Source organism: Salvelinus fontinalis, chromosome 8, assembly GCF_029448725.1.
Source record: "Salvelinus fontinalis isolate EN_2023a chromosome 8, ASM2944872v1, whole genome shotgun sequence".
Taxonomy (NCBI): domain Eukaryota; kingdom Metazoa; phylum Chordata; class Actinopteri; order Salmoniformes; family Salmonidae; genus Salvelinus; species Salvelinus fontinalis.
In genome coordinates this window covers 23,895,151-23,920,992 of record NC_074672.1, presented here as the reverse complement: position 1 = coordinate 23,920,992, position 25,842 = coordinate 23,895,151, and the positions used below count along the sequence as shown (strand labels likewise).

At 43.8% G+C, this 25,842-nt stretch overlaps 1 protein-coding gene across 2 annotated transcripts; it reads right to left on the bottom strand.

The window, feature by feature from the left end:
* Window positions 1-16,893: 16,893 nt before the first annotated feature.
* On the bottom strand, window positions 16,894-20,335 carry LOC129860902 (OTU domain-containing protein 3-like). 2 transcript variants are annotated; one of them, XM_055931797.1, is made up of 8 exons: window positions 20,195-20,335; window positions 19,236-19,547; window positions 18,817-18,965; window positions 18,568-18,680; window positions 18,049-18,171; window positions 17,806-17,935; window positions 17,314-17,504; window positions 16,894-17,063 (listed from the first exon to the last, which is right to left on the bottom strand). In XM_055931797.1, exons 2-8 carry the CDS (start codon window positions 19,442-19,444, stop codon window positions 16,899-16,901), a joined length of 1,080 nt encoding a protein of 359 aa, XP_055787772.1. In that variant the 5' UTR covers window positions 19,445-19,547; window positions 20,195-20,335; the 3' UTR covers window positions 16,894-16,898. The 2 variants fall into 2 exon arrangements, with proteins under 2 accessions (XP_055787772.1, XP_055787774.1); XM_055931799.1 differs by lacking the exon at window positions 20,195-20,335 and adding an exon at window positions 19,816-20,188.
* Between the last annotated feature and the right edge of the window lie 5,507 nt (window positions 20,336-25,842).

The following is a 25,842-nucleotide window of genomic DNA, read 5'->3' as shown; positions in this document are numbered from 1 at the left end:
TAACAGAATACATTGTTCTCCCTTTGGCTCTCCTCCTGAATCATGATCACACCATCCTACATCTCCGCCATGTATTTCTTCACAGCCTGGTTTCAGACTAGACGTAACACATGAAATGTAAATCCGGGACACTCAAATTACTATGATATGGTTACATAAGACAGAAGGTTACTGAACGCAAAAACGAATGTAGGGTTGTTGGTCGTGGTGGATAGGCGGACGTATGAAGCGAACATCTAGCAACCCGAAGGTTGCGTGTTCAAATCTCATCTCGCAAATTAGCAACTACTTAGCATGTTAGCTAACCCTTCCCCTATCCCTAACCTTAACCCCTAACCCTTAACACTAGCCTAGCTGGCATTAACCATCTAGCTAACATTAACCACAACAAATTGAAATTCGTAACATATCATACACTGCAAATTTGTAACAAATTGTACGAAAACATGCAACGAACACTATTACAAAAACAAAACAACAAACGATCGTGAAGCTAAATACGTAAGTGCAACCACAAGCTACAAACGTACAACATAGACAACACCCCACAAAAGCCTACTGCCTATGGCTGCCTTAAATATGGCTCCCAATCAGAGACAATGAATGACAGCTGTCTCTGATTGAGAACCAATCTAGGCAGCCATAGACATAACTAGACAACATTACTCTACTCTGCCCCATACACATAAAACACCCCTAGACACTACAAAACACATACATTCCCCATGTCACACCCTGACCTAACTAAAAAACATAAAGAAAACAAAGAATACTAAGGCCAGGGCGTGACAGTATCCCCCCCCCCAAAGGTGCGGACTCCGACCGCACAACCTGAAATAGAAAGGGGAGGGTACGGGGTGGGCCCCATCATGGCGGCGGCTCGGGTGCGGGACGTGGCCCCCACTCCACCATTGTCAATACCCGCTTTGGTAGCCTCCTCCAAATGGCCACCCTCCAAATTAACCCCACCGGACTAAAGGGCAGCACCGGAATGAGGGGCAGCACCGGAATGAGGGGCAGCTCCGGACTGAGGGACAGCTCCGGACTGAGGGGAGGATCCTGGCTGGCTGGCTCTGGCGGATCCTGGCTGGCTGGCTCTGGCGGATCCTGGCTGGCTGGCTCTGGCGGATCCTGGCTGGCTGGCTCTGGCGGATCCTGGCTGGCTGGCTCTGGCGGATCCTGGCTGGATGACGGCTCAATGCTGGATGGCTCTGGCTGGTCATGGCTGGATGACGGCTCTGGCTGGTCATGGCTGGATGACGGCTCTGGCTGGTCATGGCTGGATGACGGCTCTGGCTGGTCATGGCTGGATGACGGCTCTGGCTGTCATGGCTGGATGACGGCTCTGGCTGGTCATGGCTGGATGACGGCTCTGGCTGGTCATGGCTCGCTGACGGCTCTGGCTGGTCATGGCTCGCTGACGGCTCTGGCTGGTCATGGCTCGCTGACGGCTCTGGCTGGTCATGGCTCGCGGAAGGCTCTGGCTGATCCTGTCTGGCGGAAGGCTCTGGCTGATCCTGTCTGGCGGAAGGCTCTGGCTGATCCTGTCTGGCGGAAGGCTCTGGCTGATCCTGTCTGGCGGAAGGCTCTGGCTGATCCTGTCTGGCGGAAGGCTCTGGCTGATCCTGTCTGGCGGAAGGCTCTGGCTGATCCTGTCTGGCGGAAGGCTCTGGCGGCTCCTGTCTGGCGGACGGCTCTGGCGGCTCCTGTCTGGCGGACGGCTCATGGCAGACGGGCGGCTTTGCAGGCTCATGGCAGACGGGCGGCTTTGAAGGCTCAGTACAGACGGGCAGTTCATGCGGCGCTTGGCAGACGGACAGTTCAGACGACTTTGGGCAGACGGGCAGTTCAGGCGCCGTTGGGCAGACGGGCCGTTCAGGCGCCGCTGGGCAGACGGGCCGTTCAGGCGCCGCTGGGCAGACGGCAGATTCTGGCCGGCTGAGACGCACTGTAGGCCTGGTGCGTGGTACCGGAACTGGAGGTACCGGGCTAAAGACACGCACCTTCAGGCTAGTGCGGGGAACAACAACAGGGCACACTGGACTCTCAAAGCATACTATAGGCCTGGTGCGTGGTACCGGCACTGGTGGTACCGGGCTGAGGGCACGCACATCAGGGCGAGTACGGGGAGAAGGAACAGTGCGTACAGGGCTCTGGAGACGCACAGGAGGCTTGATGCGTGGTGCCGGAACTGGAGGCACTGGGCTGGATACACGCACCACAGGGAGAGTACGTGGAGAAGGAACAGGGCTCTGGAGACGCACTGGAAGCCTGGTACGTGGTGTAGGCACTGGTGGTACTGGGCTGGAGCGGGGAGGCGGCGCCGGAAATACCGGACCGTGCAGGCGTACTGGCTCCCTTGAGCACTGAGCCTGCCCAACCTTACCTGGTTGTATACTCCCCGTCGCCCAGTGCGGGGAGGTGGAATAACCCGCACCGGGCTATGTAGGCGAACCGGGGACACCATGCGTAAGGCTGGTGCCATGTAAGCCGGCCCGGGGAGACGCACTGGTGGCCAGATGCGTTGGGCCGGCTTCATGACATCCGGCTCAATGCTCAATCTAGCCCGGCCGATACCAGGAGCTGATATGTACCGCACGGGGCTATGCACATGTACAGGAGACACCCTGCGCTCTACTGCGTAACACGGTGTCTGCCCGTACTCTCGCTCTCCACGGTAAGTACAGGGAGTAGGCGCAGGTCTCCTACCTGACTTCACCACTCTCCCTTCTAGCCCCCCCCACCCAAGAAATTTTTGGGGTTAACTCACAGGCTTCCTTGCTAGTCGTGTACCCTCATAACTCCGGTTCCTCTCTCCGGTTGCCTCTGCTCTCCTAATCGCCTCCAGCTGTTCCCATGGGAGGCGATCTCTTCCAGCCAGGATCTCCTCCCATGTGTAGCAACCCTTGCCGTCCAAAACATCCTCCCATGTCCACGAGTCCTGTTTTTTTCCCCCCTGTTGCTGGATCCTCACACGCTGCTTGATCCATGGTTGGTGGGGTGTTCTGTCACGATCGTCTTCGTGAGAGAGAGTGGACCAAGGCGCAGCGTGTGCAAAATACATCTCTTTTATTTTAGAGAAGGGAAAAAACATGCAACGAACACTATTACAAAAACGAAAACAAAACAACAAACGATCGTGAAGCTAAATACGTAAGTGCAACCACAAGCTACAAACGTACAACATAGACAACACCCCACAAAAGCCTACTGCCTATGGCTTCCTTAAATATGGCTCCCAATCAGAGACAATGAATGACAGCTGTCTCTGATTGAGAACCAATCTAGGCAGCCATAGACATAACTAGACAACATTACTCTACTCTGCCCCATACACATAAAACACCCCTAGACACTACAAAACACATACATTCCCCATGTCACACCCTGACCTAACTAAAAAACATAAAGAAAACAAAGAATACTAAGGCCAGGGCGTGACAGCGACTAATAGCTGGAGAGTCCTGATCATGGCTGTCCATCATCCCCAGACCTTGCCTCAGCTACACCACGTCCCAGGGGACCCTAGCGTTCTGGTTGAGCTCTGCCATCTTCTGGTCAAACTCAGAAAGCTTCTGGTTCTTCTCCTGAGTAGGAGAAACATGTTTCAAGATTCCAGAGGTGAATTTAGACAAAGATGTTGCAATATAGCTTTGCCTTTTCCCCTCTGGTTTCTTTTTGGCCTTAGTTGCTGACTGCTGCGTAGCCTTCACATGTCCTCTCTAAAAAGGAAAACTATGCTTTTAGCTTGTGAACAGACTGCTTTGTCAATCAATCAATCAAATGTATTTATAAAGCCCTTCTTACATCAGCTGATGTCACAAAGTGCTGTACAGAAACTCAGCCTAAAACCCCAAACAGCAAGCAATGCAAGAGTAGAAGCATGGTGGCTAGGAAAAACTCCCTAGAAAGGCCAGAACCTAGGAAGAAAGGAACCTGGCTATGAGGGGTGGCCAGTCCTCTTCTGGCTGTGCCGATTGGAGATTATAACAGAATATGGCCACGATGTTCAGATGTTCATAGAAGACCAGCAGGGTAAGATAATAATAATCACAGTGGTTGTAGAGGGTGCAACAGGTCAGCACCTCAGGAGTAAATGTCAGTTGGGTTCAACTCAGAGACCTTCTTGCCCTTTGTGCTGTTGTTTGTGCCCAATAATGTTTGTACCATGTTTTATGCTGCTACCATATTGTGTTGATACCATGTTGCTGTTATGTTGTGGTGCTACCATGCTGTGTTGTCATGTGTTGCTGTGTTCCTTACTAGGCAATAAATGCCCCTCCCCAAAGTTGATTTATTGTGGAATGTCTGAGTAGTCTCTTATCTCCCACACTCCCCTGCAGAGTTCTCTCAGTCACACATTGTTAAGAGGGGTCTTCTTTATAAGAGAGAGAAAGAAAGAGCAAACAACTGTGGAACAATTCTAAAACTATATAATGAATATATATATTATTAATCTGTAGTCTAGGACCCTATACATGTAAGGAGGTCTTATAACCCATCCCCTTCTATTAATATAACATAAGCATAATCAATTATTCTAATACATCAAACATTTGTACAGTCCCAAATCATGACCGCTAGGTGAATCCTGACAGCTGCCATGCTATGTTGTCTTAGGTCTCTCTTTATGTAGTGTTGTGTTGTCAAAAATCCAATCAAACTTTATTTGCCACATGCGCCGAATACAACAAGTGTAGACTTTCCTGTGAAATGCTTACTCACAAGCCCTTAACCAACAGTGCAGTTCAAGAAGAAGAAAATATTTACCAAGTAGGCTAAAATAAAAAGTAACAATAAGAATAACGAGGCTATATACAGGGGGCACCGTTACTGAGTCAGTGTGCAGGGGTACAGGCTAGTTGAGGTAATCTGTACATGTAGGTGGGAGTGAAGTGACTATGCATAGGTCATTTTCCGGTGGCGATTTTGTTGTGATGTGTGTTTTGTCCTATATTTATATTGTATTTATTTTTAATCTCAGGCCCCCGTAGGAGGCCTTTTGGTAGACCGTCATTGTTAAAATAAAAAACATTACAAAAAAAAAAAGGTTCTTTGCACTCTGGGAGGGGAACACCATTGAATTGTCAACTGTGATGGAGAGGTCTTTGAGCTGGCAGGCCTTTGCCGGGAGGAAGAGCATCTCCATCTTGTCGAGGTTGAGCTTGAGGTGGTGGAACGACATCCAAGCTGAGATATCTGCCAGACACGCAGAGATGCGCGTTGCCACCTGGATGTCAGAAGGGGGAATGGAGAAAAGTAGTTGAGTGTCATCCGCATAGCAATGATAGAAGAGACCATGTGAGGATATAACGGAGCCGAGTGACTTGGAGTATAGAGAGAAGAGGGCCATGAACTGAGCCCTGGAGGACACCAGTTGTGAGAGTACGTGGTGCAGACACAGATCCTGCACATTTCCATTGCTCCAGAGTCCAATGCCGGCAAGCTTTACACCACTCCAGCTGACGCTTGGCATTGCGCATTAGTGATTTTAGGCTTGTGTGCGGCTATAGAAACCCATTTCATGAAGCTCCCAAACGAACAGTTCTTGTGCTGACATTGCTTCCAGAAGAAGTTTGGAACTCGGTAGTGAGTGTTACAACTGAGGACAGATGATTTTTATGTGCTTCAGCACTCGGCGGTCTGGTTCTGTGAGCTTGTGTGGCAGGCCACATCGAGGCTAAGCCGTTGTTGCACATAGACATTTCCGCTTCACAATAACAGCACTTACTCAAGCAGGTCAGAAATTTGATGAACTGACTTGTATAGAAAGGTGGCATCCTATGACGGTGCCATGTTGAAAGTCACTGAGCTCTTCAGTAAGGCCATTCTACTGCCAATGTTTGTCTATAGAGATTGCATGGCTGTGTGCTCGATTTTATATACCTGTCAGCAACGGGTGTGGCTGAAATAGCCAAATACACAAATTTGAAGGGCTGTCCACATACTTTTGTATATATAGCGTAGGATGCAATCCAAGAGTGTGCAGAGCCTGAGACGCCCAACCCTGAGAGGGTGGAGAGAAGGATCTGCTAGTTCACGGTGTTGAAGGCAGCGGGTAGATCTAGGAGGACGAGAACAGAGGAGAAAGAGTCAGCTTTGGAAGAACAGAGAGCTTCCGTGACACAGAGAAGAGCAGTCTCGGTTGAGTGACCCGTCTTGAAGCCTGACTGATTTGGGTCAAGAATATCGTTCTGAGAGAGACAAAGAGAGTTGGTCAGAGGCCGCACGCTCAAGTGTTTTGAAAAGAAAAGAAAGGGATACCAGTCTGTAGTTTTTGACGTCAGAGGAGTCGAGTGTTGGTTTCTTGAGGAGGGGAAGCGACTCGGGCCATTTTCATGTCAGAGGGAACGGAGCCAGTGGTCAGCGATGAGTTGCTGAAGGAAGTGAGGAATGGGAGAAGGTCTCCAAAGATGGTCTGGAGAAGGGAGAAGGGGATGTGGTCGAGCTGGCAGATTGTTGGGTGGCCAGACCTCACTAGTCGCAGGATTTCATTTGGAGAGAGAAGGGGTCAAGGCGTAGGGTAGTTCTGTGTGAGTGGGACCAGTGAACTCAATAGGCTGAGTGAATGAGAAGCAGATGTCATCAACCTTCTTTTCAAAGTGGTTGACAAAGTTGTCCGCAGAGAGAGAGGGGAGGATTATGGAGGGAGGAGAAGGTGGAAAGTAGTTTCCTAAGGTTAGAGGCAGAAGCTTTAAATTTTGAGTGATAGAAAGTGGCTTTAGTAGCGGATACAGCAAAAGAGAAGGTAGAGAGGAGGGAAGTGAAGATGATAGTTCATCTGGAAGTTTTGTTTTCCTCCATTTTTGCTCAGCCGGCTGGGAGGAAAGGGGACAGTGCGAGTCATAGGATGCGGAAAGGGAAGAGAGTAGGGTTGAAGAGCCAGAATCAGGAGACAGGAAGGAGAATGATTTAGCAAAAGGGAGAGATGATAGGATAGAAGAGGAGAGAGTAGTGAGAGAGAGAGGGAAGATTGTGACGGCACATTACCATCTGGATTGGGGTTGAGTGGCTAGGGTTGGAGGAGAGGGAGGAAGAAAGGGAAACAAAGTAGTGATCAGAGACCTGGAGGGGGGTATTGCCTGCCTTGTGAGTGGGAGGCACTGGTGAAGGGATAGGTCAAGAGGCAAGGAGGGGAAAGAGTTGGAAATAAATTAATCGAAGGCAGACGTCAGGAGGTTGAAGTCACCAAGTACGAAGAGCGGTGAGCCATCGTCAGGAAATTAGCTTATATTGAGGAACTCTAAGGGCACTTGGTGGGCCATTAATGACAACACCATTAAGCTTGAGTGAACTAGTGACAGAATGGAATTCAAATGAAGAAAAGGACAGGTGAGAGAGGGAGAAAAAAGAAAATCTCCACTTAGGAGGAATGAGTAGCCCTGTGCCACCACCTCAACGACCAGATGCTCTCTGACTATGAGAGAAAACGTAGTCAGGTGAAGAGAGAGCAGCTGGAGTAGCGGTGTTCTCTGGGATGATTCATGTCTCCATCAGGGCCAAAAAGTCAAGGGACTGAAATGCAGCATAGGCTGACATGAGCTCTTCGTTCTTGACCGCAGATCGGCAGTTCCAATTGCTGCTGGAGACCCGGAATTCCACATGGGTTATGCGCGTAACGCACACTAAATTACAAGGGTTGCAGCCAAGGGGTGTGGAGCGTCTGTAAAGTCTACAGGGAAGGGAGCAAAATGGGATAGAAAACACACACACATAGTTGCCAAAGCTACAAAAGAGCAAAATGAGATGATCTATAAATAACTAGGTAAGATACTCAAGTGAGAGAGTAGTGTGGAGCCTTCCTCTCTTTCCTTCCTTGAATAACTCTGGAGAACAGTAGGGACCAATTGGAGGTTTACTTAGTAGCAATGCAAATATCATGGTACAGCTATATAAACACTCAATCATCATGTTACTTTTTAATGGTACGTTTACAAACATATATTTTGATAAAAATAATTTAAAGTTGTGTCTCATTATGGTAAGTGGTGAAATAAGTATAGCCAGTTACAATTGTAATGGCCTAGCATATAATAAGAAAAGACGATCAGTATTTACCTGGCTAAAAGAGAAGGAATATAATATCTATTGTTTACAGGAAACCCATTCAACAATTTCAGATGACGTTTTGTGGAAAAAGAACAGGGGGGGCGAAATATATTTCTCCCATGGGCAAAGAAATTCAAAAGGGGTGATGGTTTTAATTAACAATAATTTTGATCCAAATGTGCAACTTGTCCAAACAGATCCTCAAGGTAGATGGATTATTTTAAATATGTTATTGGACAATAAACAGATATGGCTTATTAACCTATACGGTCCGAATAATGATGATCCAAGCTTATTTGAAAATATATATAAGAATTTATCAACTCTACAAGCAACACTAGACTCTATTATTATGGTGGGATATTTTAATACGGTCTTAAATACCTCTATGGACCGGAAAGGAAATCACACTACAAACTATCACCCTCGGGCACTTAAGGAAATCATGAATGTCATGTATATATTGGAATTAGTGGATATATGGAGACTCAAATACCCTGACCTAGTGAGACATACATGACGGAGGCTTAATCAAGCTAGTTGTCTTGACTACTTTCTTATATCATTCTCTCTGGCACCAAAAGTTAAAAAAGTGTTGATAGGGGACAGAACACGGTCAGATCATCACATAATTGGCAAATATATTACTCTTACAGAATTTCCACGTGGGCGAGGATATTGGAAATTTAATTAAAGCCTACTAGATGATAAATTGTTTAGAACTAGGACAGAAGAATTTATAACTGACTTTTTCAGACAAAACATAGGTACAGCAGATCCCCGTATTGTATGAGACACTTTTAAGTGTGCCTTTAGAGGCCATGCAATTCAGTACTCATCTATAAAACAAAAGCAATTTAGATCAAAAGAGTCCATATTAACAAAGGAAGTTGAAGGACTAACAGTACAGTTAGATAGCAATAAAAACGGTACCATAGAGGCACAGAATAAGTTAGAGGAAAAACAAAAAGAAATGCAGGAACTTATTCAAGAAAGATCCAGTGTAATATATCATAAAAATAAAGCGAACTGGATGGAATATGGGGAAAAATGCACCAAATAATTTTTCAATCTTCAATATAGAAATGCTACCAATTTTTTTTAATTAAAACTTGTTACAAATGATGGAGTCACGCATGATTCACCAAATGATATTTTGAAAGAGGAAGTAAAGTACTTTAGGAATATGCTTTCGTTTCAGGCTCCTCCATCTCCACTAACTAAAATTAATTGTAGGGATTTTTTTCCTAATAGTAATGTAAGATTAACATCTGTACAGAAGGACTCGTGTGAAGGCCAAATTACAGAGGAGGAACTGCTTGAAGCAAGTGGGACCTTTAAGGATGGGAAAACTCCAGGGCTGGATGGCATACCAGTGGAAGTATAAAAAACGTTTTTTGTTTTTTGATATACTCAAAGGACCATTATTAGCATGTTTTAACCACTCCTATATAAATGGTAGATTATCAGACATGCAACAAGAAGGTCTGATTTCATTATTACTGAAATCGGACCCAAGTGTAATATATAAAGATCCAGTCCATTAAAAAAATTGGAGACCTCTTACACTTCAGTGTTGTGATGCAAAAATCCTAGCAAAATGCTTGGCGTATAGAATTTAAAAAGTATTGTCAGATATTATTCATCCTAATCAGACAGGTTTTTTACATGGACGATACATTGGAGATAATATAAGACAAGTACTGGAAACAATAGAATACTATGAAATATTGGGGACACTAGGCCTGGTTTTCATAGCTGATTTTGAAAAGGCTTTTGATAAAGTATGACTGGAGTTTATATATAAATGCCTAGAATATTTCCATTTTGGGGAATCTCTTATAAAATGGGTTAAAGTTATGTATAGTAACCTTAGGTGTAAAATAGTAAATAATGGCTACATCTCAGAAAGTCTTAAACTATCTAGAGGAGTAAAACAAGGTTGTCCACTATCGGCATATCTATTTATTATTGCCATCGAAATGTTAGCTGTTAAGATTAGATCAAACAATAATATTAAGGGATTAGAAATCCATGGCTTAAAAACTAAGGTGTCATTGTACGCTGATGATTCATGTTTTCTTTTAAAACCACAATTAGAGTCTCTCCACGGCCTCATAGAGGATCTAGATACTTTTGCTATCCTCTCTGGATTAAAACCAAATTATGATAAATGTACTATGTTACGTATTGGATCACTAAAAAAATGCTAATTTTACATTACCATGTAATGTGGACATACTCGGTATACAAATCCCAAAAGAAAGAAATTATCTCACTCCAATAAATGTTTATTAAAAATAGATAAGATCTTGCTACCATGGAAAGGAAAATACCTGTCTATTTGTGAAAAAATCACCCTGATTAACTCTTTAGTCATATCACAGTTTACCTATTTGCTTATGGTTTTGCCTACACCTAGTGACCTGCTTTTTCCTTCTACTTCCCTCTTCCATTTTTGTGGTAATGCTGCAATTAATTGGTTGTAATTTTGGGTAGAGCAGACATTTCCATATGTCTGTGTTAGCTGCATGTGTGACATAACTCCACCAGTCCTATTTATGATATCATTCACTAAAATGATACCTTTTTTAAAAATGTCTTCGAAAAATACTGTTTTTTTGATCAATTAGTATATTTGAATTTAACCACAATATTTGTTGTATTATTTGTTCTGTCTTTTCAGGTGGATTAAACTGAAAATACAACCAACTTTCTAAGGCTTGTTTAAAAAATAAAGATATTTTGGAAATTATTTCCTTTTCAAACAACCGAAAGTGAGCAGGTGTAATCTGAATAAAGGGAAAAAGGCCCTTCTTGAACATAGGATGAGACATTTGTACCAATTTACAAGAGAACCAGTTTGGATTTAAGTATAACTTTTGTATGACTGATGCCTTTAGTGAGAGGTCGAATGCTTTAATATTTAATAATTTCTGCCCTCCAAATTCATATTCGTTATATAAATAGGCCCTTTTAATTTTATTACATTTACATTTTAGTCATTTAGCAGACGCTCTTATCCAGAGCAACTTACAGTAGAGTGCATACATTTTATTACATTTTTACATACTGAGACAAGGATATCCCTACCGGCCAAACCCTCCCTATCCCGGACGACGCTATGCCAATTGTGCGTCGCCCCACGGACCTCCCGGTTGCGGCCGGCTGCGACAGAGCCTGGGCGCGAACTCAGCCCAGCCTGGGCGCGAACCCAGAGACTCTGGTGGCGCAGCTAGCACTGCGATGCAGTGTCCTAGACCACTGCGCCACCTGGGAGGTCAAACCCGGGAGGTTTATCTGGCTTGCAGTTCCAAATAAAATTGAATCTTTTTGTTCATATAATTTAAAGAAGGAGAAAAAAGTAAGGAACTTGTATGTCGGCCCTGTATTCAAGAACATAAATGGTTAAAGAAAAGTGTGATAAATAAAAGCATGTACCAATTTCATTTGAGGACAAAAAAACTGACAACTGTGCCATATAAATTGCAAAATAGTTGGGAAGAGATTTTCGATGTATCCATTCCATGGCACATGGTTTATGAATTGATACGCAAAACAACGCCGGATTCAAAAGTTCGATTTTTAAAATTTAAATTACTATACAAAATTCTTGCAACTAATAGAATGTTATATACACTGCTCAAAAAATAAAGGGAACACTAAAATAACACATCCTAGATCTGAATGAATGAAATATTCTTATTAAATACTTTTTTCTTTACATAGTTGAATGTGCTGACAACAAAATCACACACAAATGATCAATGGAAATCAAATATATCAATCCATGGAGGTCTGGATTTGGAGTCACACTCAAAATTAAAGTGGAAAACCACACTACAGGCTGATCCAACTTTGATGTAATGTCCTTAAAACAAGTCAAAATGAGGCTCAGTAGTGTGTGTGGCCTCCACGTGCCTGTATGACCTCCCTACAACGCCTGGGCATACTCCTGATGAGGTGGCGTATGGTCTCCTGAGGGATCTCCTCCCAGACCTGGACTAAAGCATCCGCCAACTCCTGGACAGTCTGTGGTGCAACGTGGCGTTGGTGGATGGAGCGAGACATGATGTCCCAGATGTGCTCAATTGGATTCAGGTCTGGGGAACGGGCGGGCCAGTCCATAGCATCAATGCCTTCCTCTTGCAGGAACTGCTGACACACTCCAGCCACATGAGGTCTAGCATTGTCTTGCATTAGGAGGAACCCAGGGCCAACCGCACCAGCATATGGTCTCACAAGGGGTCTGAGGATCTCATCTCGGTACCTAATGGCAGTCAGGCTACCTCTGGCGAGCACATGGAGGGCTGTGCGGCCCCCCAAAGAAATGCCACTCCACACCATGACTGACCCACCGCCAAACCGGTCATGCTGGAGGATGTTGCAGGCAGCAGAACGTTCTCTACGGCGTCTCCAGACTCTGTCACGTCTGTCACAAGTACTCATGTGCTCAGTGTGAACCTGCTTTCATCTGTGAAGAGCACAGGGCGCCAGTGGCGAATTTGCCAATCTTGGTGTTCTCTGGCAAATGCCAAACGTCCTGCACGGTGTTGGGCTGTAAGCACAACCCCCACCTGTGGACGTCGGGCCCTCATACCACGCTCATGGAGTCTGTTTCTGACCGTTTGAGCAGACACATGCACATTTGTGGCCTGCTGGAGGTCATTTTGCAGGGCTCTGGCAGTGCTCCACCTGCTCCTCCTTGCACAAAGGCGGAGGTAGTGGTCCTGCTGCTGGGTTGTTGCCCTCCTACGGCCTCCTCCACGTCTCCTGATGTACTGGCCTGTCTCCTGGTAGCGCCTCCATGCTCTGGACACTATGCTGACAGACACAGCAAACCTTCTTGCCACAGCTCGCATTGATGTGCCATCCTGGATGAGCTGCACTACCTGAGCCACTTGTGTGGGTTGTAGACTCCGTCTCATGCTACCACTAGAGTGAAAGCACCGCCAGCATTCAAAAGTGACCAAAACATCAGCCAGGAAGCATAGGAACTGAGAAGTGGTCTGTGGTCACCACCTGCAGAACCACTCCTTTATTGGGGGTGTCTTGCTAATTGCCTATAATTTCCACCTTTTGTCTATTCCATTTGCACAACAGCATGTGAAATTTATTGTCAATCAGTGTTGCTTCCTAAGTGGACAGTTTGATTTCACAGAAGTGTGATTGACTTGGAGTTACATTGTGTTGTTTAAGTGTTCCCTTTATTTGCTTGAGCAGTGTATATGGGGGATACAATCTTACCAGCTCTGCAGATTCTGCTGTGAGGAGGCAGAGTCATTAGATAATTTATTTTGGTATTGTCCATATGTAGCTCGTTTTTGGTCACAGGTCCAGGAATGGCTGAAGAATTGCAACATTTGCCTAGAATTAACGCTACAGATAGCAATACTGGGTGATTTGAAAAGCCCTTGTCAATCAATCAATAATATAATAATTATTTTAGCAAAAACAATTATTTTTAATTTACAATCTGTAGAAGCTATGAGAATAGAAAGGTTCAATTATTTTGTGAAGCATCACAGCACAGTTGAAAAATATATGGCAAATAGAAATCCGAAATGGATGATGTTGAGAGATAGATGGGAGGGGTTGAATGGAGCTGAAGGGTGGGACTAATAACAAGATAAACAATGTAAAACATACGGGATCTGTAAAATGTATATAGGTATGAAACTTTTGTGAAGTAGCACAGTTACAAATAGAAATCAAACTGGATGGACATCAGAAATAGAGGAAGGACTAAGAACAAACAAGAGAGAACTATTGTAAAGTAGACTGTCTGTAAAATGTCTATAAGATGTATAAATTGAAGGTAAAAGCCGAAGTGTTTATTAGTTTACTCCAATTGGGGGAAGGGTGGTAGGGTTTGTGGGGAAATAATAATAAAGGTATATTCTTTTTTTTAAAGTATGTATGTCTATATAGGTATGAGTATATGTGTGTATATATATATATATATATATGGATTATTATGGATTATTATGGATTACGTTTGGCCAATACTCATCATTGCATGTATGTTTTTAAAACTGATCATTTCACAATGGATAATGTAGATAGGAGCAGTATCAATGTTCAGGATGCTGACTGACTCCTCCCCTTTTCTATGTAGTGTGATGTCAAAACATGGGTACATATATTATGACATAGTATGACATCATCAGTGATCCACACTGCCAACATAAAACACAGTTGCATTAATAAAATCTCCGTTATGGATTATTATGGATTGAGGTTAATACACTCCAATTATTTTCTGAATCTGGAAGGTGGTGAGTACCTCTTCATGAGAAATGTACAGATGTTAAGGTTAGTGGCATGTAGGTCTTGAGAGCAACGTGTGTGAGAAGCATAAATGTATCAAAAGTTTTAGGCTCTGAGGTGAATAGAAGGCTAGAGGTCAAACAGTATTTTGTTAGGCTATAGGCCTACTGTATTTTCATTATTGTCATGGATTTTCACTTGCATAAATAAAATTATCTTTAAACAAATGTATACTGGCTTGCCAGTCTGCAATAGACCAGCTAGCTATATTATTAAAACAATGTAATAGATAAAACACATGTCGTTGTGAAATACATCAATTCTATGTAAGCAACTAAGGGCAGTTTAGTCAGTTTCTCATTATCATGATACTGTATCTACAGGAGTGGTAAGTATAATTATGGATTATTATGGATATATATATATACATATTTCCCCCAAAATATATGGGGGATTGGAAATGATGCAGATAATTACATTGATGGAAACAACATTCTTTCCGCAATATTAAGCTGACCCCCCCCCCCCCCCCCCCCCCCCCCTCACTAATTGCCTTGCAAATGTGAATTGCTGATTGCCTAGGAGAGGAGAAGCCACTCCCCCTCCAATACAGCCACTGATTACGAACAGTCACAAATTGCCCTGTCCCTTGATCCTGGTTTATGTGTCAACAATCATCTGCAATTAATAGCAGTCAGCAGTTCACACAGCAAGTAGGCTACTGGGAAGACAGGCAGCACTTAAAGTAGATGGCCCTAGCTAGCAAAAAGACAGTACTAGACAACAACAGTTGAAGACCAAAATTATACTTACCACTCCTGTAGATACAGTATCATGATAATGAGAAACTGACTAAACTGCCCTTAGTTGCTTACATAGAATTGATGTATTTCACAACGACATGTGTTTTATCTATTACATTGTTTTAATAATATAGCTAGCTGGTCTATTGCAGACTGGCAAGCCAGTATACATTTGTTTAAAGATAATTTTATTTATGCAAGTGAAAATCCATGACAATAATGAAAATACAGTAGGCCTATAGCCTAACAAAATACTGTTTGACCTCTAGCCTTCTATTCACCTCAGAGCCTAAAACTTTTGATACATTTATGCTTCTCACACACGTTGCTCTCAAGACCTACATGCCACTAACCTTAACATCTGTACATTTCTCATGAAGAGGTACTCACCACCTTCCAGATTCAGAAAATAATTGGAGTGTATTAACCTCAATCCATAATAATCCATAACGGAGATTTTATTAATGCAACTGTGTTTTATGTTGGCAGTGTGGATCACTGATGATGTCATACTATGTCATAATATATGTACCCATGTTTTGACATCACACTACATAGAAAAGGGGAGGAGTCAGTCAGCATCCTGAACATTGATACTGCTCCTATCTACATTATCCATTGTGAAATGATCAGTTTTAAAAACATACATGCAATGATGAGTATTGGCCAAACGTTGCCCAAAATATCAGATAAAATTACAGTGCAGCCTTCAACAATATACGCTATCTTGTATAATCTATTGAGGACATCTATTGATTCAGTGATATGTAACTTTTTGGGCGACACAAGCAAATTCACAGCGAAATTGAAGTTATAGAGCTGTCATTCTCATTGAAAGCAAGTCAAAGAAGCGCTACATCTGTTCTATGTGCACTATTTATATGCTTCCCGGTCTGAAGTTTTGTTTTTGTGTACTTTTGCATACTTCAGTTTTGTACACCAGCTTCAAACAGCTTGAAAATACAATATTTTTGGTTATGGAAAAGATATTTCATAGCGGTTTAAATGGTACAATGATTCTCTACACTATACTTCTCTACATTAAACTGAAATTATGCAAACTATTAGAATTTTTGCAAAAGGGAAATGGTGGAAGTGATTTCTGCATAATGCATCTTTAATCAAATCAAAAACAAACACCACAACCATTTAAGACAAGATATATAAAAAATATGAATGAATCGAATACTGTACAATTTTTCATTTATTGCCTCATTACATATCATACCAGACAGAGTGCATCACAATCATTCATCAGCAAATCTCCCAACTGAATAATTTCTTTAAGCTTGATTAATAATACTGTCTCTGCCATTAACCAGAAAATATCAATTATTTACATACTATATCAACTAAATCATTTCAGTATCGTTCACAAAACATTTCATTCTGTTTACAATGATGTCTCTTCCCGTTCCTTTCTTCTTCGGCTGGAATCAGAGAAATTCAACTCAAAACAAATGCAAAGAGCCCAAGATGTACTGCATGGTCGTAGTGAAAAGCAGCCCTCATTCACCAGCATATAAAGAGTCTAGACAGTGTGTCTCTAAAAGAGGAAACTATGTACACCATCCTGGGTCACTATCAAACACCCTCATAATCAACCACAACCCCGAACACATTCACACACAACCTATAGGTAGGCACCATACATTTGCAAAGAAACGAAATGGTTTATGCAAGTCATCCAATGTGACTGAGATTGAAATTGATTCTGTGTGCAAAACATTGTAATCAGCCGCCCAGTATAGTTTTATTTGGCCATGCTCTGTCTGTCTATATACTAAGTGTATTTAGAGCTGGCACTAGAGTGACCGGCTCCGAGAGGTTCTGGTTTTGGTCAGGTGTTCCTTTGCTTTGAAGAACCTTCTGTCGATGTCTTTCCTCCTGTCGCTTTTTCTTTTCCAAGCGCTGCTGCTCTTTCCTCTGCTTGTTTGAAGCCTGAGAGGTGTAAAAAAAACAACAACAACAACACAGGAGTCAAGATGAAAAGGAGGCAATTAAGTCCCTTCTCAAATGAATAGAGAAATGCAGGTCAATTTAATTTGGAACTGGAATTGAAAGTCACAGACTCAGAATACTTATTCAGAATTGGAATTTGAGTGGAGAGTCATGGTGTAGTGGTTCCATACTTTCTGAATAAAATGTGTTAAAACATCTTAAAAATATTTATTTAAGAATTGCAATTTACCTTGGATTTGTGTATGTTGCCTCCACCTGGTGGTGGTTTGTGCTCACTGCACTCTGTCGCTGCCGGTCTACACGCTGAGCAGGATCCAAAGGCACACTGGCCGTGACACACTTGGGCAGCTAGCTCAGAATCGACCAGCCACTCAGCGTTGATGGTGGCGGCACTCAGCTGAAATAGATTCTCCTCTTCACCTGAGAGACATGGCACACAATACACATGGGGTCAGTCGCAGTGAATATATTGCATCAGATGCTCCTGCTGATCATTATCAAATGGTTTTTGGATGGTAGCTCCCTCTAAAATCCCCAAAATAGTCAATAAACATCAGTTGTATTTACTAGCAATGTTTATTATACACGGTAGGTGTAGACTGCAGATGAATGAAAGTTTTATATGAGTTGGGGTTAGAAAAGGACCTAAAACCTGCCCAAAACAGCTAGTAGACACTGATAATCACACTGCACTGGGGGAGAAGACAGCAGGGACACTCACAGTTTGGGCCCCTGTTCTTCAGGGAACTTAGGATCACATTGTCCTCCTCGGAGGGGGTGGGCGAGGGGGCTTTCTGTCTGTCCCTCTGGCCGTCACCAAACTCACGCTGCACACTCGAATTATGAAGATTCTGGAAGAACAAGAGAGGTGTAGGGGGAATAAGGAACATTTTATGAATAAGACTAATCCAATGGTTGAAATATTTGGGGGTGTGTTTTTAAATGAACCGCTTTTTTCCCGTACCTCTAAACGCAGCTGAGCAGGGCTCTCAGAGTTGTCACCGATTGGTCGTACACTGTCGTAATGGTCTCCATAGCGATAGGCAATGTGTAGCTCTCGGCCAACCAGCTTCTCAGAGCCATTTATCTGAATTGAGGAAACATAATGAGTAGGGCTTATCAATTGTGGTATTTCATACGGTCTGTTACATTAGAAGAGGACTTCGGCTTAAAATACAGTACAGTGTGGTCTACTGGTAGGACCACATATACCACCTGGCGACAGGGATTCATGCCTCTCTTCCCCAACTTTGTAAACTATGCCGTTCTATTATTTTCTACTACATCCCCATCCACTTTCCCATTCTTTCATGTAAATAAAAATGTAAAACATTTTTGGGGATTCCAATCTCCTTTAAAAACATATACATAAAATAAGTGTGAATTTCCCCTATTGTGCACTACTTTAGCTTTTATACAGCTATGTGTCTCTTGACAAAAGTAGTAAACTATATGGGCAATAGGGTGTCACTGAGGTTCCTACCTCCCACAGTGGGGTGTTGAGCTGATGAATGACCACCTTGAGCTGTTGACTACGGGCGAACGCCACGATGGCATCATTGCCAGCAAACGTACCAGGCTGGGAGAGGTTTGACACTGAGAGGAAGAAAACAGAGAAATATTAGTGACAAGATCTTTAAAGACACACTCTCCAGGATGACTGGCATACCATCAAAAACTTGGGCATCCCACAACATTTTCACATGGAAATAGCATTTGGTTTCTATCTTACAATGCTGTGCGAAGGGCACATCATCCTCCACAAAGGGCTCAAAGTCCTGCCGGTGTGCCATCATGTACTGCACAGTCTCCTGGCGCAGGCGCTGGTGTCCTCGAGAGTGTCCCTCCAATTGGTCACCCAGAGCCCGGAACAGGCAGTTACTATAAGACGGACACACAGTATTAGTCAACGTTGTAACAGCCATTTATAAGAGCACTTTGATTGCATTCCATGCTGACTACATTATAGATGCTGCATTGCATCAACCAATGGTTGCGTGCCATGTCATCGATTACACAGTCGGGCATCAAATTGCTAGATCATATAATATGTGGTTAGCTGATATACTAAATACCTATCCAGGCATTTATAGGTCTGCCAGGTGTCTGCAGTGTCTGCAATGTCTGCAATGTTCTCTCTCTGAATCTTACCCATCTCCAGGCACCTCTCTCAGTTTGAGCCCCAGCGCTTGGAGCTGGTTGGAGAAGCTGACAAACTCCTCTCCCTCGTCCCCGTCCTGGGGCCGGTTCTTGCGGTCCTTGGCGATTGCCCTGCGCGTGACCCGCTCATCCCGCTTTCGCTCCGCATCACACTTTCTGTTGCTGCCACGCAGTGGCTTTCCTGTCTGCTTCCTAGACATGGCTGCCCTGCCTACAGACACAGATCTCTACAGATACAAGTAGATATCTCTCTCTGTCACTCACTGGCAAATGTAGTTGGGTTACTTCCACACAGGTGGAATCCTGTGTTTCAGAAAGAAAAGTGAAAGAATAGAGATGAGGAGAGTTTGAATGTTACTTAGATGAGCTACGTGTGACAACTTAGTTACTTCCACATTTCACTGACACTGATTGGTACAGTAGCCAGTTACAAAAATATGGTTAGTATTAGCTAGTTGTTACACAGTCCATTTAGTCAGTTGATATACGTGACACAGCATGCAATTGCAACTCTACATGGGTTAACTAATTATCTACAATGTGATAAGGACAACCAAAGATATCTACTGACCAGTTGCATTAGCGTGGTGTCTACTGCCGTAGCTGTCATGCTAGCTAGCTGGTAGATCTGGCATCCTGAATAACAGCAACAGCTGATAGGGTTTGCTTTCGACTAGCTAGAGAGAGAGCCTACTGTACTGGCCAGTTTTGACGTAAGCTAGCTAGCTAATTATATCGGAGAAGTAACTGGTTAACTAGCAACTGTTAAGCTAGCTGGATATGACTGCTAGTTAGGTTGGTTAGCCGACTACTTAGTTAGTTAGCTAACGTTAGGTAGTTTACAAAAGTCAGCGGTTAATGCTAATAGCGTTCTCATTGATTTGGAGTTAAACACAACAGTGATTAAATGTCAAGCAACCAGAATATAAGGAACGTAACAAGTTACTCACATTCTACAGGGTGCATCCAATGATACGCAACCCACGTCATATACGGTAGTACGTTCTTTTTTTAACTAAAGATCTGGCTCATGAGTTTGTTTACAAATCATGTTTAGCACTTCCGGGACTCGTCGTAAGAGTACGGAAGCCTGAGAGTATCCTACTTTATATATTACCGTCCAAATTCATAACTGTCAACGAAATACAATACGTACCCTTTTATTAAAAATCCTATCAATTTGTAAAACGTTTAGCTCACCTTAAAACCCCTACTTTCAACTGTCTTGAGAAATGTTCATTACTTGAATTTCACTAAGCAAGAATGGTGTAGCTAATATTGGGAAAAATAGGGAACAAAGTCGAGCATTTTTACAGGGAAGGATGACCACTTGGTAGTGGTCATTGTATAGGCCTAATTCACTATCTTTACGACATTTACACAATAGTCATTGTGCAGACTAAGCCTACTTATTAAAATTGGTTATGGTTAAGTTCAGAACAAGCTTTCTATGCTATAAGAAAGTGTTGCATGTCTATCAACTGAGATATGAAAACAGCTGGTACATGACGATCAACAGTTGTCAAGTCAACAAGCTCTGAATTATGTTAATGTCTGAAATCTGTGTCTTTCAGTGTATGACTCAAGATAAAGTGGGAGGGTGTGTTATGTGTTGTAAAGGGAAAAGACTGCACTTTATTATCACTCTCTTTTCTCCTCTCCTCCATTCTCCTCTTAAAAATCTGTTATATTTTGAAACACCACAATGCAGGCCCTCTTCTCCAATTCGCTCCTCCTTATGACAGAATGCAGTTGGAAAGAGTTGTGTGGAGGAGGAGTGGGTTGAGGAGGACAGAGAGTGTTTGCTGTGTAGAATTCTATCAGACAGTGTCAAAGAAATCGCCTCAGGGCCTAAAAATGCACCAGCAGGCATTGAAAGGAAATAAGAATATATAGATAACAAAAACAAGAAAACACAGTCAAGTAAATACCTTCCCAGTTGTAATAAAGATTTGTATTAGAAACTACAACAATGTGTTCTGGTTTACATGGTACGAATGTATTTGCTTGTATTTGTTTATGCACTGACATAAAACAGCTACCTGCTTTGTTTAAATTCCCATATGAAGGGACGACCTATACCTGCTCTACTCATTACCTTAGTCTTATACGAGGAGGTAAGGATCAACAACAAGGTTAACATGATGCCCCTTTGACTAAGTGTAGCCTACATAGTTTATTGTTAATCTACAACCCTCATCTCAGCAAATAGTGTACATTACTGAAGTACATTAATTCTAGTACATACAGTCTGAACACACTTTACAGAGAAGTACAATTTATAAATAAAAACAATAAGAACACCTGCTCTTCACATAGACTGACATGGTGAATCCAGGTGAAAGCTGTGATCACTTATTGATGTCACTTGGAAAATCCAGTTCAATACGTGTAGATGAAGGAGAGGAGGCAGATAAAATAAGGATTTAGTGTACCATTCAGAGGGTGAAAGGGCAAGACAAAAAATGTAAGTGCCTTTGAACAGGGTATGGTAGTAGGTGCCAGGTGCACTAGGTTGTGTAAAGAACTGCAACGCTGGGGTGTTCCTAATGTTTGGTATACTCAGTGTGTGTATGTATATACCGTACCAGTCAAAGGTTTGGACACATCTACTCATTCAAGGGTTTTTATTTATTTTTACTATGTTCTACATTGTAGAATAATAGTGAGACATTAACACTTTTAAGCCACCCTTTGCCTTGATGACAGCTTTGCACTCTCTTGGCATTCTCTCAACCAGCTTCATGAGGAATGCTTTTCCAACAGTCTTAAAGGAGTTCCCACGTATGCTGAGCACTTGTTGGCTGCTTTTCTTTCACTCTGCGGTCCAACTCATCCCAAACCATCACAATTGGGTTGAGGTCAGGTGATTGCGGAGGCGAGGTCATCTGATGCCGCACTCCATCACTCTCCTTGGTCAAATAGCCTTTACACAGCCTGGAGGTGTGTTTTGGGTCATTGTCCTGTTGAAAAACAAATGATTGTCCCACTAAGCACAAAGCAGATGGGATGGCGTATCACTGCAGAATGATGTGGTTGCCATGCTGGTTAAGTGTGCCTTGAATTCTAAATAAATCACAGACAGTGTCACCAGCAAAGCACCACCATACCATCACGCTTCCTCCTCCATACTTCACGGTGGGAACCATACATGCGGAGAGCATCCGTTCACCTATTCTGCGTCTCACAAAGACACGGTGTTTAGAACCAAAAATCTCAAATTTGGACTCATCAGACCAAAGGACGGATTTCCACTGGTCTAATGTCCATTGCTCGTGTTTCTTGGCCCATGCAAGTCTCTTCTTCTTATTGGTGTCCTTTAGTTGTGGTTTTTGCAGCAATTCGACCATGAAGGCCTGATTCATGCAATCTCATTTGAACAGTTGATGTTGAGATGTGTCTGTTACTTGAATCAATCAATCAAGTTTATTTTATATAGCCCTTCGTACATCAGCTAATATCTCGAAGTGCTGTACAGAGACCCAGCCTAAAACCCCAAACAGCTAGAATGCAGGTGTAGAAGCACGGTGGCTAGGAAAAACTCCCTAGAAAGGCCAAAACCTAGGAAGAAACCTAGAGAGGAACCAGGCTATGAGGGGTGGCCAGTCCTCTTCTGGCTGTGCCGGGTGGAGATTATAACAGAACTATGCCAAGATGTTCAAAAATGTTCATAAGTGACAAGCATGGTCAAATAATAATCATGAATAATATTCAGTTGGCTTTTCATAGCCGATCATTAAGAGTTGAAAAACAACAGGGGTTCTGGGACAGGTGGCGGTTCCATAACCGCAGGCAGAACAGCAGCAAGGCCAGGCGGACTGGGGACAGCAAGGAGCCACCACGCCCGGCAGTCCCGACGTATGGTCCCAGGGCTCAGGTCCTCCGAGAGAAAGAAAGAGAGAAGGAGAAAATTAGAGAGAGCCAAGATTTTCAAAATGTTCATAAATGACAAGCATGGTCAAATAATAATCAGGAATAAATCTGTTGGCTTTTCATAGCCGATCATTAAGAGTTGAAAACAGCAGGTCTGGGACAGGTAGGGGTTCCGTAACCGCAGGCAGAACCGTTGAAACTGGAATAGCAGCAAGGCCAGGCGGACTGGGTGCTGTGAAGCATTTAATTGGTCTGCAACCTGAGGTGCAGTTAACTCTAATGAACGTATCCTCTACAGCAGAGGTAACTCTGGGACTTCCTTTCCTGTGGCAGTCCTCATTAGAGCCAGTTTCATCATAGAGCTTGATGGTTTTTGCGACTGCACTTGAAGAAACTTTCAAAGTTCTTGAAATTTTCCGCATTGACTGACCTTCATGTCTTAAAAAGTAATGATGGACTGAATGAAACCAAACATTAGGAACACTGATATATACCACTGAGTGGTATATGTCATACCTGATATACGTATATACACTGCTCAAAAAAATAAAGGGAACACTAAAATAACACATCCTAGATCTGAATGAATGAAATATTCTTATTAAATACTTTTTTCTTTACATAGTTGAATGTGCTGACAACAAAATCACACAAAAAGTATCAATGGAAATCACATTTATCAACCCATGGAGGTCTGGATTTGGAGTCACACTCAAAATTAAAGTGGAAAACCACACTACAGGCTGATCCACCTTTGATGTAATGTCCTTAAAACAAGTCAAAATGAGGCTCAGTAGTGTGTGTGGCCTCCACGTGCCTGTATGACCTCCCTACAACACCTGGGCATGCTCCTGATGAGGTGGCGGATGGTCTCCTGAGGGATCTCCTCCCAGACCTGGACTAAAGCATCCGCCAACTCCTGGACAGTCTGTGGTGCAACGTGGCGTTGGTGGATGGAGCGAGACATGATGTCCCAGATGTGCTCAATTGGATTCAGGTCTGGGGAACGGGCGGGCCAGTCCATAGCATCAATGCCTTCCTCTTGCAGGAACTGCTGACACACTCCAGCCACATGAGGTCTAGCATTGTCTTGCATTAGGAGGAACCCAGGGCCAACCGCACCAGCATATGGTCTCACAAGGGGTCTGAGGATCTCATCTCGGTAACTAATGGCAGTCAGGCTACCTCTGGCGAGCACATGGAGGGCTGTGCGGCCCCCCAAAGAAATGCCACCCCACACCATGACTGACCCACCGCCAAACCGGTCATGCTGGAGGATGTTGCAGGCAGCAGAACGTTCTCCACGGCGTCTCCATACTCTGTCACGTCTGTCACATGTGCTCAGTGTGAACCTGCTTTCATCTGTGAAGAGCACAGGGTGCCAGTGGCGAATTTGCCAATCTTGGTGTTCTCTGGCAAATGCCAAACGTCCTGCACGGTGTTGGGCTGTAAGCACAACCCCCACCTGTGGACGTCGGGCCCTCATACCACCCTCGTGGAGTCTGTTTCTGACCGTTTGAGCAGACACATGCACATTTGTGGCCTGCTGGAGGTCCTTTTGCAGGGCTCTGGCAGTGCTCCACCTGCTCCTCCTTGCACAAAGGCGGAGGTAGCGGTCCTGCTGCTGGGTTGTTGCCCTCCTACGGCCTCCTCCACGTCTCCTGATGTACTGGCCTGTCTCCTGGTAGCGCCTCCATGCTCTGGACACTACGCTGACAGACACAGCAAACCTTCTTGCCACAGCTCACATTGATGTGCCATCCTGGATGAGCTGCACTACCTGAGCCACTTGTGTGGGTTGTAGACTCCGTCTCATGCTACCACTAGAGTGAAAGCACCGCCAACATTCAAAAGTGACTAAAACATCAGCCAGGAAGCATAGGAACTGAGAAGTGGTCTGTGGTCACCACCTGCAGAACCACTCCTTTATTGGGGGTGTCTTGCTAATTGCCTATAATTTCCACCTTTTGTCTATTCCATTTGCACAACAGCATGTGAAATTTATTGTCAATCAGTGTTGCTTCCTAAGTGGACAGTTTGATTTCACAGAAGTGTGATTGACTTGGATTTACATTGTGTTGTTTAAGTGTTCCCTTTATTTTTTTGAGCAGTATATATTGTCTGCATCTGGGTCTTACCTTCATACCTGATATATATATATCAGGTATGAAGGTAAGACCCTGACGCAGACAACGTCGAATTAACAAAAATTTAATAATCCAACAGGGGCACGCAATAGACAGGTCAAGGCAGGCAGGGGTCAGAAAACCAGAGGTAGGGCAACGGTACCGAACAGCAGGCAGGCTCAGTGTCAGGGTAGGCAGAGGTAAATAATCCTGAGGGAGGGGCAAAGAGAACACAGGCATAAATACACAGGGGACAATGGGGAAGATGGGCGACACCTGGAGGGGGGTGGAGACAATCGCAAGGACAGGTGAAACAGATCAGGGTGTGATAGTACCCCCCCCCCCCCCCAGGGTCCAGGATGTCCAGGGTGTCAACGTTGAAAATCCGCGATGAGGCCTGGGTCCAGGATGTCCCTGGTGTGAACCCAGCACATCTCCTCCGGCCATAATCCTCCCAGTCAACCAGGTACTGGAACCCCCTGCCCCGATGTTGAACCTTCAGGACACGCCTCACCGTGTAGGCCGGTTGGCCGTCGATGAGACGGTGGAGAAGGGTGGGGCTGGAAACAGGAAACAAAGGGCTGTAAGACATAGGTTTG

Excerpts from the sequence above, each read along its gene's own strand:
- LOC129860902 (XM_055931797.1), bottom strand. The coding sequence starts at position 19,444 with ATGTCTAGGAAGCAGACAGGAAAGCCACTGCGTGGCAGCAACAGAAAG. Across the intron at positions 18,681-18,816 it reads TGTGCCCTTCGCACAGCATT|TGTCAAACCTCTCCCAGCCT; the intron begins GTAAGATAGAAA and ends TCTTCCTCTCAG. Across the intron at positions 17,064-17,313 it reads GCAACATACACAAATCCAAG|GCTTCAAACAAGCAGAGGAA; the intron begins GTAAATTGCAAT and ends TACACCTCTCAG.